This window comes from Gopherus evgoodei, chromosome 17 (assembly GCF_007399415.2).
Source record: "Gopherus evgoodei ecotype Sinaloan lineage chromosome 17, rGopEvg1_v1.p, whole genome shotgun sequence".
Classification (NCBI taxonomy): Eukaryota; Metazoa; Chordata; order Testudines; family Testudinidae; genus Gopherus; species Gopherus evgoodei.
In genome coordinates, this window is record NC_044338.1 from 7,852,839 (window position 1) to 7,868,912 (window position 16,074).

The 16,074-nt window shown below is 45.0% G+C and overlaps 1 protein-coding gene across 6 annotated transcripts in view; it reads right to left on the bottom strand.

Annotated features, from left to right (window-relative positions):
• ACACA (acetyl-CoA carboxylase alpha) overlaps positions 1–16,074 on the bottom strand; it is a 217,350-nt gene that overhangs the window by 62,025 nt on the left and 139,251 nt on the right. For all 6 annotated transcript variants that reach the window (XM_030536766.1, XM_030536765.1, XM_030536763.1 and 3 more), the window contains 2 exons: positions 15,535–15,655; positions 14,927–15,037 (listed from right to left, as the gene is read on the bottom strand). In XM_030536766.1, the coding sequence (XP_030392626.1) occupies positions 14,927–15,037; positions 15,535–15,655 (232 nt within the window). The remainder of the gene's footprint in view (positions 1–14,926; positions 15,038–15,534; positions 15,656–16,074) is intronic.

Here is a 16,074-nt window from a genome sequence, read left to right on the forward strand (position 1 = left end):
CTCTTTTTCCTCTGGTGAGTGATGGGGGAGGCGGGAGGGCGAGGGGGGGCTGCAAAGCTGACAATTGATGGTTACAGGAGATGGCTGCTGACTGCAAATCCAGATGCTAGCATTAGTGATGGTGGAGTTGGTTTTTTTGGGTGGGAAGAGAGCAAATAAACTTGGAAGCTCGAGGGCAAGTGGGGAGGAGGTGGCAGCGCACAGACCACATAACTGCAGCAAAGGGAAGTTAAGTACCTCACTGTAACTGGAGTTTTTCAAGACGTGTGATCCCTCTCTACAGTCTGTCGAGGGTACACATGGACTCCATGTGCCTGAGACCAAAAAGTTCTTGCAAGCAGGGTGCGTTGGTCCATGCCTGTACCCATGCTCTCCTTGTGTTCACACCAAAGGCATAAGACATGGGGAGGACAGACCACCTCTCCAGTTTCTTCTCTACCATGAATCTTGTCAAGATCCGAAGCAGAGGTGTAGGATAGCAGGCAGTGGAATACGGACAGGAAGCACACATCTCTAAGAACTCATTACAATCAGGTAAGTAACTTCCTTTTCTTCTTTGAGTGCTGGTCCCTGTGTGTGTCCCAATGTGAGTGACTGACCAGCAGTACTCAGAGAGGAGGGAGATGCAAGGATGCCAGTGATATAGCTGCTGGCAGAACAGCTGTCCAAAAGGATACCAGGGTTCAAGACTCCTCTGCTGATGCATCCTTTGGGACAGTAGCATCTCTCCGAGGTGCCCATTTGATATTTGCAGGGCAGTTTGGTGAATGTGAGGATGGAACTCCATGTAGCTCCTCTGCAGATCTCAAGTCGGGACACCTCTTCAAGTCATGCTATGGAGGCTGCTTGTCCCTTTGTGGAGAGAGCCAGCACCCTGTAAAGGGGGGAAGCCCTGCTAGCTGATAGAGGAAGATACTGCCAGAGATCCACAGAGGTCCTCCGAGAGGATATGGCTTGTCCTTGTACTCATTCTGCTATGGCAATGAGCAGTCTAGTGACTTTCTGATTTGTTTTGTTCTCTTCGGAAAAAATGCCAATGCTTGTCTCACATCCAAGGAATGAAGTCCAGCCACTAGTTTGCTCTCGTTAATAAAGGTTTGAAATTGAACCCTGTCCTCCTGAGCAACTTGTCCCTAAAGTCCAGAAGCTCAGAGTAATTGAGGAAATAGTATCTGGTGAGATGGACAGTTTGAGATTCTAAGCGGAGGGCTGGTAGATAAAACACCTTCCTCTCCATACCTCTCCATGCCTGGCCTCCTCCTCTGCAAGGGTGGCCCTTGGATGACGATGTCTGGATCTTTCCATGGCCGCCTGAACCATCCAGGAGTTCGAGGCAGGGTGGGTGAGCAAGAACACCACTGCCTTAGTCAGGGCGAAGTATTGCTTTTCCGCCCTCTTGGGGGTAGGGGCACAGGGAACTGCCGTGTGCTGTACAGACCCTGCTGGTCTAGTAAAGCTTAATTCACAGATAGTGCAACCCAACCGGATTCCGTAGGCTGTAGTATATCCAGGACTCATGTTGAGAGTAGTACCTCTCCAGAGGACCTCATCCAGAGGAGATTAGGAGCTTCTGCGCCATTCTCCATAATACCTCTTGAAATGGTCTACGATCACCTGGGGGAGATAGTGAGGCTGGAGCAACCACCTCACCAGGTGATGAGGATGATATCCCTGTGGGTACCGGCAGTACCAGCTCATCTTTCTCAAGCTTGAGGAGAGGTTCTGGTTAACTTCTTGCAGAAGACAGGTGGTCTGACTCCCTGTTGGCTCAAATGGATTCCAGGTACCATGCATAGCGGTCCTATTGGCCCCAATAAGACCAGTATGGGGGTCAACAGTATGTTGCAGCAGTGCCCAAGGCATTTGGTGCCACTAGTCCTGAGGAAGCAGACCCTGTTTGTGTGCCCGAGCCTGGTTCCAGGAGATTCTTGATCTCTTCTGGGCTGATCACTCAAAGTGGCGGTCAATCTGGTTCCATCACCACGTCTGCCTGTCCCAGCAATGAAAAGGTCAGATCCGGCTCCATCAGTCTCATTGAAGGGAAACTGTGGCTAGTGGATGGGTTGGGAGATAGACTCCATTCACAGTCCTCAATTCCCACTGGTGTTAATGTCTCTCTCTGGTGAGAACTGATCCCAGTAATGAGGAAGATTGTTGAATATCTTCATCCTCCCGGACCCACAGAGCGGCAAAAGGGCTGGTCTACACTACGGGAAGGGATCGATCTAAGATACGCAACTTCAGCTACGTGAATAACGTAGCTGAAGTCGAAGGATCTTAGATCGAATTACCTACCGTCCTCATGGCACGGGATCGACGTCCGCGGCTCCCCCTGTCGACTCCGCTACCGCCGCTCGCTCCGGTGGAGTTCCGGAGTCAACAGGAGCGCGTTCGGGGAAATCGATATGTCGCGTCTAGATGAGATGCGATATATCAATCCCCAAGAAATCGATTGCTACCTGCTGATACGGCGGGTAGTGAAGATGTAGCCAAAGTCACCAGCCCCTTTGGAGGATGTCTCTTGTCATTCCATGTCACCGGAGTAGAGGTAAATGGCAGTTCATTACAAAGTCATGACAGTATCATCAATGAATGAGTCTTCAACTCGGTGGGTTTTGAGGGCACCAGTGGTTCCCAGTCCTTCAGGTTCTAGTGTTTCGTTTTACTTGATACCACTAAATCCCTGTGGCTTGGGTGTGAAGACTCACCTTGGACAGGTCAGGGAGCGATTTCTCCTCTTAGAATGTCTCGAAGGGGATCTCGTTTTATGTTCAACAGAGCATCTCTTACTCTCAGATGAAGGGTCTTTCCTGCCTCTCCTTTTCACTCTGGCAGTGCTGGTGGTTGTCACTGACTAGAGAAGACCAGGGGCAGGAGACTGCAGTTTTTGAAGCCTGGTGTCCTGGGCATAATCTAAGTCCCTGGGAAATGACCAAAACCCTAACCAGCATCAAAAACCTAAGACTAATACATCTGAATATATACATTACAGGAACAAGAGAAGGGATCAGCTTCGGACAGTGGAGAGTTCTGGTGCAGCGGTAAGAAGGAACTGGCGAGGCAGACGCACCACCCTGCCTATTATACCCTCGGTGCAGAGCACCAGAAGCCCAGGCTCCAACTGAGCAAGGACGTCTACACTGCTATTTTTAGCCCATAGTACGAGTTGACCTGGGCTCTGAGACCCGCAGCCGCAGGTTGGTTGGGTGGAGGTTTTTTATTTTGTTTTTTTGCAGCATAGACATATCCTCAGGCTCTCTCTCTCAAGCTGTTCTTCCAGTCTCCTCGTCCATGCACAAACCCCTGCTATCCGCATTTGCTAGCACTTTCAACCCACACCAGGGGTGTGTCTACACTGTGAGAAAAATACTTGTGGCAGCAAATTTCAGAGCCCAGGTCAGCTGACTTAGGCTGTGGGGCTAGAAATAGCAGTGTAGATGTTCGGGCTTGGGATGAAGCACGGGCTCTGAGATTCTCTCCCCTCGCAGGGGCTCAGAGCCCAGGCTCCAGGACAAGCCCGAACATCTACATGGCAGTTTTACAGTCCCACAGCCCAAGCCCTGTGAGCCCGAATTAGCTGACCCAAGTCAACAGTAGACGTCACTTCCACTTGTGTTGGTAACCCATCCACTTGGCAGGGAGAATGCAGGCTAGTACCAATAGCCGTGCACCCAGAAAGACAGAGAAGTTCTCTCACAACTCACTGAGCAAGAATCAGAGTAACTGAGCCTACTGCAGCACAAAGACCCATCAGCTATGCCCCCATCTAGCAACACGCATGTACAGCACCAGTGAGGAGACAGTGACCCAGGTATAGCTTTGCAGTGTGGCTATGCACACCCACACTCAGCACACTTGGGTGCCAATCACACAACTCTGCGGTGAAGATGTTCTCTGAAGGCCACCAGTTCCTGTAATTCAGTCACCACTGGGGTGAAATGCTGGAACTGGTTAAAAGAGCACAGCAACACTCCACAAGATGTTCACTGGAAACTACAGAAGGAAATTCAGTAGGGCCAGTACGCTAGAGGTAGCAGCCCCTATTCAGGGGAATACACATCCACATACAAATGCAGATATCTGCCCAGCTTTGTACACACACAGATATACTAATAGAGATCCATATTAAAAGTGATAGATATTTGTGCAAAGGAAAATTAAAAAGTCAACAGAAATCTGTTAGACTTTCTTCCCTCAGCAAACATAAAGGGACTGGTAATGGGATGTCTGGAATGTAAATCGTCTCTAATGGGAACAATATACAAATAGAACCACTTAAAACAAGGCAATTAAAAACAAAATGAATAAATGGAGAGAGGTGTTTATTTTTTTTTGAAAACACTTGCATTTGCTGAAGTCCAAGCATCTGTCCTGCTTATGTTTATTTCTCTGCAGAGAGCTGAGAACCTATGTGTAACCAAGGAGGCCAACTGCAACATATACCTAGTGAGCCAATACAACATGCACCCAACCTACCTAAAAAGGAAAAAGCTTCCAGTGTCCCTCCAGGGGGTGATTTAAAAAGAACAAGACACTCTCTTCCCCTATCACCAACACTGTGTAATTGACAACGGCTCCCTTGCCTGATCTGTACTCAGATTCGGGCTCCCAACACAAACTGACTCTGCTGGGGCTGAGAGTAATGACTGTCGGTGGTGGAGAGGCGCAGTGCAGTTCAGTAGCACACCGAGATTCTGCACCTGTTCCAAGATGGTTGAGTGACCAAAACCCCCTCCCCTCAGCAAATCACTCCATTGCTCCCACAGCCTCCTCTAATGAATCCATCCAAGACACAGAGCCAGCAGCCCCTCCTCCTTCCCCCACCACCCTGAGCCAAGAACAGGGTAACCTTGGTGAGATTCACAAGAGGTACTGACTAATGTTTAATGCTGGTGGAGTGTCAATTTCCGTTTGACATTTCTTAGGCCCTCTTTGATTAGCATTCTCAAAACACACTGCGCCCATACGTATCCGTCTAATAGTCTTGCTGCGCCACTACAGAAAGATTCATATCATGCATTAATAATTATAATGCTTCTTTGAATGACAGGGATGGCACTTGCTGTTCTAACTCACATGATTGCTCTCACATGATTGCTTTGATCTAATCCCAAGACTGGAGTCAACTTGAGCAGACACCAAGACATCCCTGCCTCGTTTCTCTGGAAAAGAGGTTTGCACAGTCCATATTTTAAAGCAAAAAATCAAACCAAACCAAACCCCGCTCTCCCCTAAACTAACAGTGAATCCAATGAGGTTTTTATTTTTTTCCACACTGTGGAATTGGAGGGTAAGTAAGAGTGCTTGTGATACTGAAAGATTGAGCACTGGTACAAGACAGACAGTGTAAACATCCTTTTCCTCCCTGCACAGCTCTGCCAACGAACCTCAGTCCTGACTTGCTACACCTTTGTGTGGGCACAGCACCGGAAGAGCACTTCAGCCTATTCCTCTCAAATCCTGACCCAGAGCTCACCCAGCGATTCAAGCCCTGGCCTCCCACAAAGTTCTGTCAGTCTTGACAGCTACCACCACCTGTTAACCCAGTTCCAGGCCCCTCCTCAGCAGAGACTGTCAATTACCCCATGGTATGGTGACTGAGACCGCCAGATAAAGCTATCTTGTGTTATCTTAAATCTATTGCCCTAGACTTCCACAAATTAAACTTCACAGAACTACATGGAAATAACAACACTGGTTTGACGTCAACCTACCAAAGTTCGGACAACTCAGAGATGAGTCTAAAATGCAAGGATATTCCCTTATGGATGTATGCAAAGGGGTTGTTAGGGATTTTTTTTTTTAAATGCAGATTGTCAAACCAATCCTCAGAGCTATTATGTCCCGTTGTATCAACAAGTCCCCAGGGACTCATTCTTAGGCACATGATTGACACATATACTACCCTATCATGACACAATATACCACCTATCATGTTAATGGCTTTGCCATGCCCGTGCACTGTGCCTGTGTTAATAAAAGCTGCATTCAAGAAAGGTCATCAGACATGCAGTGGCATTCTTCTCTCTTTTTAAGTTTATTTCTAAGATATTCAAAATGCAAATTGTGAATTAGCAAACTGTAAAGTTTCCATTAATTTCTCTTCTGCACCCCCACAGCCTTTTTAATTGGAGTTAAAGAAAAATCCAAACAAATCGGCATGCTCAGAAACTGCTTGTTTTTAATTTGTTGGGGGTGATTATTGGACTTTTCCAGCTGTAAAATGCAGCATCTGAACAGATACTTAAAGTAAGATCATTCCCAGGCCAAGTCCTTGTAGGCACAGTTCAGTCCTGCAGTGAATTTTCACAGCCAAGTAACAAAGCCCCATAAAGCTGGAGGAATATGCAAAACGTTGGCTGGACTGTAAATGCAGCAGGGCTGGCAGGTGCTCCTCTCCATGTAACTCTAAATAATGATCTCATATGTGTAGCACTGTCCATCTGAGGAGCAAAATGTACTTTACAAACAAATATTAATGAATTAAGCTGTCGACCCCTCCTGCAAATTGGGTAAATGTCTTGTTGTCTCCATTGCGCAGAAAGGTTAAATGACATAGCCAAGGTCACACAGCAAGTCAGTGGCAGAAATGGATCTAAAGCCCAGATCTTCTGACCCTCCGCCCTGATTTTCAGTTTTGTTTTGTTTTAAACATTTCACATTGGCTTTGTTTCTAACTGGCCATCCGTTCTCCTTACACCTATGTACTGACACCTGCTGACAGCAGGTTATATTGGCCAGGTAAAAGCTGCTACACCAGCCTAATAGTTAACTTCTTTCTTTTAAAACAATACAAATCAAATTAAATTTTGGACCTTCAGGACAGACCAAACCAATGAGATTAGCACTTGTTAAAATAAAGAAACAAAAACGATTTGTGCGCGCACACACGATATTCACCGAAATGAAGAGAGAATGTATCAGATCCTTGGCCCACTAGAGCACTTGGAATTTAATGGGGACAGAATCCAGATTCTCCTGCAGAACTACTAATAACTATTACAGACTGCAAAAGAGAATCTCTACTAATTATTAGTAAATAAGGCCTATGATATACAAGCAAGCAGGTCTGATAATGTCCATTAGGAGGTGCTGCCACACAAATTCACTAGCCTGATAAGTATAATGAGCATTTCCAGGTATTTAGCCATACAATATGAATAATGCAAATTTCTTGGTCATTGGTCTACTCACTGGGAACTTCTTTGGCATGCAGGTGACTCAGCATATCTGCACGCATTCCACGGTGCAAAAAAACCCAAAGCTGCTAAGTGCACCGCTCATGGAGCTGTATGTAATATTAGAGAGATTTGTGTTAGGATGTCCAGAGATGAAAGGCCATTTTATTAATCTAGAACCCAATGAACCTCCATATACCTGAATCCTGCTCTTGCTAGACACTAAATATAGGTGCTTTTTTAAATTTTCTCTATAACTATACCATAATTTAGGGACTAACCTAAACATCATTGAAAGCATGTAATAAAATTGCAGAATAAGAGGCCATTTTTTTCTACTCTCCCTTATCTTTTGTATGTGATCAGAACTTACTTCAGTTTCAGCAATTCAAGTTGATTATTTATTTTAATTGAGTGAATTCAGGGAATGGGTTACACCAGCCCAAGCAGGCATTCTCAAGACTCCCCCACACTGCTCTGCCAATCACTGCATTTGAGACCAGCAATTCTCCCATCCTTCTGTTATTTCAATTCTGGGGCCCTCAATGGGCTGAAATGTGCAGTGTGGTGCTTTTGCAATGTTCATTATTAGTCAAGTTCAGCATTTATTATGAGTTCCAGGGAAGACTGTGCTAAGGTTTCTCTGCACTCTTGTTTTCAAGGCTCAGGAAAAAAGCAGCAACATGCCTCAGAGTAAAAGGAGCATTTTTCTTTGGAAAAAGGTCTTGTGGTTTCTTTGCTTCCCTCTTAGGGCCATCTACTGCCCTCTCTGATTGGGATAGGTCTGGTATAAGCAAATACAAGAAGGGAAACAGACAAGCAAAGAACTTCAAAAGGAAGAGGTGCACCTTTGAGGGCAGGGAGGCGCGTTTTAGCCACTGTTTGTAACAAGGGGACTCCTAGAACTTATGTTATTTGTAAGGATATATAGAGCAGAGCACTGTCATTCCATCCTCCCTTCTTGGAAGGAGAAATGCTAGTCATGGAAGGAAACAACCTAGGAAGCCTGGACCAAAGACAGTTTAAAAAAAAAAAAATCATGTGATGACTACAACAACCTAACCAGCCACAGAGTAATGATTCACTCTATGGTAGCTGTGAGCATGCAGTACGTTACCAGGCACTGACCACTTCAAGCACGAGACATCCATGTCAAGGTATCATCTGCCCACTAAACAGTCTGCCGTTGCAAATATTCCCGGAGAACCCTGAGTTGTTTTAAAATGTTTGCTTTCAAAAGACCCTCTGGTTTTGTGACCACTACTACGCAAACATTCCGATTTCCCTGGGGTCACACTGTGAATCAGTGGCAGAACTAGAAATAGAATTTAAAGGCCAGATTCCCAGCTCAGGTAAGTTGTGGAGCAGACGTCACACAGATCAGAAGCAAGTCAAGTTGACATGAACATCGCCCCTTCCTCTCATGTTAAAGGGCTACAGTTCACACAGGTCTAGCTTTCAGCAAAAAAGTCAATGGTTTTTAAAAAAAAAAAAAGATTAAATGTATATATAGAGAGAGCGAGCCCAAAGTTCTAATCTTTTTATTCTCATCTCTGAAAGGGATATACGTCTCTCAGGCTTCAGGTCACAAACGAACCTCTAAGTGATGGGAGTCCGGAAGAAACTTTCTCTACAGGCAGATTATTCCACAGTTCTCTACTATTGGGTACTGACTCTGGTGGGAGATGGGATCCTGGATTACATGGATCATTGGTGTGATGCATTATGGCAGTTGCTAATGTTCCCACCCTGGATGTTGTATAATTCAGTACACCTGTTCACATTTCTGCCCAATTGACTCTTTACTCCTAGTCCCCATTGCCATGGCTTCTAGAAACCAAAGGTTTCAGAAAACACTGAGCACCCTCCAGTGAAAATCAGTGCCCCTTAAGGTGTCCCAAGGCATGCACTCCATTAACTGAGGCATTTCAAATCACTAGTCACTTTTTGAAAGTCTCAGCCCAATTCTCAAACCCCAGCTTAGTCTTTATTAACACACACACCCCTTCTGAACTAAATTCCATAGCTAAGACCTCACTGTTTCGTTAATGTAAACAGTGATGTACAGTCAAAATGCTGAGAATCCCATTAGAAGAAAAACAAAAACACAGAGATGCAAACTAATTATAAACAGGTCAGCTAAGGATTGGGAACATCAGGTGTGCACTGAAATGGGGGGCAGTTATAAAGGCTTGAGCCAGGTATGCAATGCATTAAATTAGGAGTGCAAGGCTCTTCAGCCTTACTGCTATTAAAAGGGAAACAAATTGAAATTTACATGTTACTGCATTCCACCAGTACGACAGACAGCATGCTATCTATCTCATTTGAAATCGCACCATGTTAGGCCAGTGACGAGGAAAGGAAGGTGGGGGGGAGGGATAGTTGGGAGGAAGGAAAAGTTTAAAAAAAAATCTGCCTCAGCAAAAGTTTTCATTAAAATTTTAGACAAATGATCTCTGTGTCCTTCTCCCATGCTGCCTGGGGCTCCATGCTATTTCTATGCAAATAACAACCTCGTGGTTTATATCTTATTATTTCCACTGGAGCTGCAGCGACATGACCCGAGACGTGAGCGAGGTAGACAGAGAAAGAAGGAGAGAGAGAGAGAGAGAGAGAGAGAGATGGAGTGGGTGCTCGCTGAAGTGTGAAAAAATATTGTCAGGAGTGAGCGGCAAGAACAAAAAAAAAATTGCAGGGATAACGTGTTTATTTCAGCCCTTCTCCCCATGTGAACTGGCACCTTTTAAAATTCATTGGGCATCAGGCGATCATGCACAATCCATCTGCTTTCACTTTATCATTTGCATTTCATGCCTCCTAGCTTTTGATGTGCTGATACTTTGATGCAGTCAGGAGATGCGCATTATCATTATTTCAATTTTCAGGGGGGTCAATGGGCTCAAAACACACACACACACAGAATAAAATGTCATTTCCACCTCCCCACTGCCTGCTGATGGGGAAAACAAAAGGGGGTACAGAAAAGACATGGCCCTGGTACCCCCACACATAGCATCCTTCCCAATCTATACCGTCATATGTTTCATATGCACATGAGTCTGGGCTGTAAACAAAGACAGATTCATCATGATGCGGGGGCAGGGGGAAGAGAGAGACGATGATAAGCTGTGGTACAGTTTCCTTTTCACATCTGGTAGGCGAAGAGGTTGATAGCATCCTTAATGAATCTGCACGAAATCTGGTGTCTTATGGTGATTTGACTCCATACTTACAGAGCACTGATACGGACATAGCAAAGCAGCCAGCACGTGATTAGATAACCTCCAGAACTGATCATTCCCTTCAGCTAAAAATGATAATGTATTTCAGCCCATTGTCTAAGTTATAGGCTGCAGCCTGCTTTTGGCAGCTAGACCTTTCCCTCTACACCCAACCCCTGGGGCTGGCTCTATCTAATTAAAACGAACAAGATCAGCAACAGAAAAGGTAGAGTGTTTTATTTTTCACAATTTTTTTTAATGAAAAAGATCCTAGCATTTTGTAGCAAGAATCAAATGAAACAACTTTCCAGACACAAATACTGCTTCTCTGGAAGCCAAGACACTTCCATGTCTATGGGAATCTCCATATGCAGCTTATTACCCAAGAAGCAAAGTGAACATTTAGAGTCAGGAGAGGAAGAAGACATTTTGAAAAGTAAGTGTGTGTGTGTGTGTGTGTGTGTGTGTGTGTGTGTGTGTGTGTGTGTGTGTGTGTGTGTGTGTGTGTGTGTGTGTGTGTGTGTGTGTGTGTGTGTGTACACAAGTGCATATAAGTAACTTATCTCCAGCATCACCAACAAAAACACTAGCATGTAAGTTAGTACTACAAATTTTGTCCCAAATCTCCAGGAATACGTGGCTGATAGTTGATAGCAAAAAGACAAAGAATTACTTACATTTGACTATGTTGGAAAATTCACTCCCAGCTGTAATGCAAAGAAGCAGTATCTTTTTAATCTATCTAGGTTCTTATCTTAGTGTCAGTCACCAATATATGTGAGCATTTCAATTCCTTAATCAGTAGCTCTCCCGACTGCAGCAAGGGATAATGTAAATCTTTTATTGTAATTCTCATAAGGAAATGCTTTGTTTTTGCTCCAGAGGGCACTCCTCAATCCAGCCATCACACATAAGCAGCATCAGTAAGTCTCATTTGCTTATCACTGACAGGCAAAACTAAAACTGATATAAATATCCTTCTAGAGTTTTATGTAAGTAAAGATAAAAACAAACAGGATACTTCATGCCACAAAGTAGCTTCTCCACTGCTACAAGAGAAGATACTGTTTAATCAGTCCCTGGCTAATGGATGCACGGCCTATCAGCCAAAGGAAAATTCAAATAAATTCTCCCTCTGGAATTCAAGGGCAAACTGTTTCTCTCTTCTGCTCATAAGAAGTGGGATACTGAGCATAAATCTGAAACAGCCACTGCTCTGGTGGCACAGTGATTTAAGAGAATTAGCCTTTGACTCTTTAGTTCAAACCCTGCTTAAAATCTCAAGTGGAATGGGTTTGGTCATCTCAGTTTAAGCCCCAGTGGACATTTATCCACATCCCATGTAGCTCACACACACAGCTGTCCCTGTTCAAGAGGCCCATGACTGGAACAGCAGAGATGGGAGAATAGGCTCATGGTTATCAGGGAGTCACACTGCACCAAATTCAGATGTGAGTCTAGCATCCAAGCCTCCCAAAAGCCAGGAGTGTTCAGATAGATGGTTTAGTTTCAGGTACACCTTTATTACTGTCAGAGCTGGCAGGACCCACTGGAGTGGAGTAATAAGGAGACACTTAACTACCAAGTGTTCAGATAACATGGTGATGGGTGCAGTATAAGAACCTAGATAGACTAGAACAGATGATGAGGGCTAAGTGCATTGGCAGTGTCACTTGGGGCAGTTTGCACAGCACCAGCCTGCATCAAATGCTAGAACCAGGCACCATATGCCACTTCAGCGAGCACCAAATTTGCTTTTTTTTTTTTTTTTTTTTTTTTTTTTTAAAAGGGATCTTAAAACGCCCCTCGCTCCTACACTGGTGTGCCTGAATAAGGGCTTGCTCAGGCTGGGTGTCCCAGAGGTGACAGGAACACTGCTTAATTCTCTGCAGAGCCAAATTATCCAATGAGAGCCTATTTTCCTTTCAGTTGCCATTCTTTGCCAGACATGCCTTGACACACTGAAATGCTGCTTGTGCTCAAGTGCATCCACCCCAGGCGCTGTAGAGCATCCAGACTCGAAGCTGTACAATGGAGAGACACACTCAGGCTTGCACAATCCTCACATCCATGCAAACAAAGCCCTCAATGGGAGGAACAACGGCAGAGCAGCCATGGCTCATGCTGGGTTATGGGCTGGGAGTTGGGGTTATGATATTAATGGAGCTGGGGCAGCAGGGAGGGAAAATCATCTCTTGGGAAGAAACACAAGCCAGGTGGTAGCTAGGGGATTTCTCATGATTACCACCCTGTGGTGGGGCGGCTGCCTCACCCCTGAGAAGAACAGCTGGAACAGGCCAGAGAGGCTGTGCAGGCCAGCAGCCAATCAGCAAAGGCCTGTAGAGAGCCAATCAGGGCAAAGGGAGAGGTAGCCAATCAGGGCTGGGCTAGGTCTTATATAAAGGCTGCCGAACAGGGCAGAAGGGAATCACTCCCTGACTAGTAAGGGAGGAGGACTGGCTCCTGAGGTAAGGAGGTAGCACCTTGGACAGAGCAGTGCCGGGCAGGTTCTGGGGGAGCAGAGGAGAGCTCCAACCCAGTTACTTGCCAGGCTGCAGCCCCTGCTAAAAAGGGTTAAGAAGGTGCACAGGGCCAAAGGAGAAGTAGCCCAAGGAAAATAGGTGGACATGAGGGGAGCGAAGGAGGGTAGACAGAGGCTGCCACTAGAGGGTCCCTGGGTCAGGACTCAGCGTAGCGGGTGGGCCTGGGTCCCCTCCACCCCCCTTTACACTGCACCTGGCTCTTGAAAGAAAGGGCTAGACTCTGGTGTTGTGGTTGGCCACTGAGGCAGGTACAAGCCAAAGGCCTGCTGTTAACTCCCCACGCCCGGATTACAGCTCCATGTCACTGTAACATGTCATTACCCACTTGCCAGCACACAGGTATACTTACAGGAAGACTTACAAGTAAAACAGAGCCATCTACAGTCAATTGTCCAGGTTAATGGGAGCCATCAAGATTCCAAACCAATGGCCCACACTTTGCATAATTACAATAGGCCCTCAGAGTTATATTTCATATTTCTAGTTTCAGGTACAAGAACGATACAGTCATAAATAGGATGAACACATTCAGTAGATAAGATTTGTAATTTGTACAAGAGACCTTTTGCATGAAGCATATTCCAATTACAGTATATTCACACTCATTAGCATATTTTTCTAAAATCATATAGAGTGCAACGTCACAAAGGGTTCACCTGCTCCTCCATGACTGGGCCCTATTGATTAAGGGAGTCAGATTCTCATGACCTTCCTCTAATGTACCTTTGGGAAGTACCTAATGTATCAGTTATACAACATAGGCTTTTCTTCAGCTAGAACAGTGGTTGGCAACCTTTCAGAAGTGCTGTGCCAAGTCTTCATTTATTCACTCTAATTTAAGGTTTCGCACGCCGGTAATACATTTTAACATTTTTAGAAGGTCTCTTTCTATAAGTCTATAATATATAACTAAACTATTGTTGTATATAAAGTAAACAAGGTTTTTAAAATGTTTAAGAAGCTTCATTTATAATTAAATTAAAATGCAGAGCCCCCTGGACTGGTGGCCAGGATCCGGCCAGTGGGAGTGCCATTGAAAATAAGCACGCGTGCCACCTTTGGCAAGTGTGCCATAGATTGCCTACCCTTGAGCTAGAACATGATGGGCAACCTAACATGAACCCCATTGAAGTCAATGGAAGACTGAGTATAAAGCCTTTCTATATGGGTCAGTATCCGTTTGACCATCATAGTCACTGGTTACATTATGTCTGAATTTTTTTAACTGGGTCATCCTTGTAAAAAATCATCATGGATTTCAATTAAACAAAAAATTGCTCAAATGGACTAATTTTATGAACAGAAAGAACTGGAGAGGTTTGCAAACCCCTAACTATTACATTTCCTCAGCCCTATTGGGGGAACGCATTTTAGACACATCTGTTCAGTTTCAACATTCTGCCCACTGTGCGCACACAGACAGCAGCCAAGAACAGACTCACAAGACAGAGAGAGAGAAAACCTGAGCTAGAGCACACCCCAAACAGGAACTGCCATGTAGCAGAATGCTGTCTATGGAAAATATGGACTGGATTCAAGCAGACAATGGCAACATTGTAGAAGATTATGGTTTGGAAAGGACACATTCTCTCAGCCCAAATACAGCATCAGTCCTAAAAATCACATTCAATTTTATTTTCTTTAAGTGAATTTAGGTGCAAAAGTGACACTCCTGGAGATTGAACTACTCTAGCCACAAAACAGGTGCAGCACAGGAAGCAGTAATGCAAGCATCCCACATACTGCCTCATGACTCAGCCCTGGACTGCAGGCACTGTCCATAGGACTGAGAAGGGAATTCAGTCTCCCTGATCCATACAGTCAGTGACTTTTCTGCAGACAACAAATGGGCCAAACCATGCCAATTGCAGTGGGGGTGGGTTGTGTGAGAAGAGGCTCGTCCCCCAGAAGCACACATTCATTTCACACAGTCCACACCAAAGAGCATGATCAAAACTGAATTCTGATGCACTGAACTTACTTTGTTGAGGGCTCCAGCTCCAGTCAGGATTATATGAGAGTTCTCTACTTGGATAGTCCTCTGTCCTAGCCGGACAAGATAGGCCCCAATTCCAATTGCCCGACATGTTACCTACAAATACAAATCACATTTGCATCATATCCTATCGTACCTCCAAAAATGCATCGACCTAGGCAGTCTGATGTGTTTACTCCAGGCCCCTGTATATTCTGTGGCCACAGAATCCACCCCTTAGGTTCTGGAGCACAGTTCTGCACTAAGATTTCATTCAAAAATGAATGATGAATGTGTTTTGTAAAACAAAACAAAATAAAAAAGCAATAGCTTGTTAACTGAACAGACCACTAAGTCAAACTAGAGCTGCTTCGCTTATCAAATGCATTTAAAAACGTACTCGGAAATGCACCTCGCTGTTTCAGAAAGAAAACATTTTAGCAGCCAGATCCTCTGCTGCTGTTAATTGGTATAGCTCCACTAAATCCATGGGACTATGCCAATTTACACCAGCGGTTGGTCTGACCCTAGATGTACATTCTGAACTCCACTGTCAAATTTTCAGCTGAAATAGGAGATGAAGTTGCAAGAAGAAAAAGCAGTTGGGGGATTACCAGGTTGATGGTGATAATATCCTCATAGGCTAATGATGATTCTCCTGCAATCATCCCAGAGCCTCGGAGGTTCTCCACTCCAAGTCCTTCTTCCTTCCCAATAATATCAGTTATCTTATACCTGCGCGGAGACATACAGACTTTGAGACACAAGATCCAATCATTTGCCAAACCAATTCACTGCTAAGAATGTGGAAAGTGACTAAATACCAATAAGGCTGCAAACAGTAGTGTGCAGAAACTGGCCAGGATTTATATACCAGCTCAACCCACAGCCTTGCTGAACACCAAGGAATCGGCCTACAGACTGACAGCCAAAGCAGCACCATAGGGAAGAAATGCTGACTGAGCTGCACAGGTTACTGACAAACATATGGGGCAACACTGAAGTCAGCTCCAATGAGAAATGTTCCTTGGTTGTCTCTGCAGATTAGGAGATCTAGCTGATTGTGGGGAAAGGGGCAAGGAATGAAGGGAATGGGGTAGGTGCTATCTAGAATAGATGTGCATGTGGGAAATTGAACCTTTTGGAAAGGACAG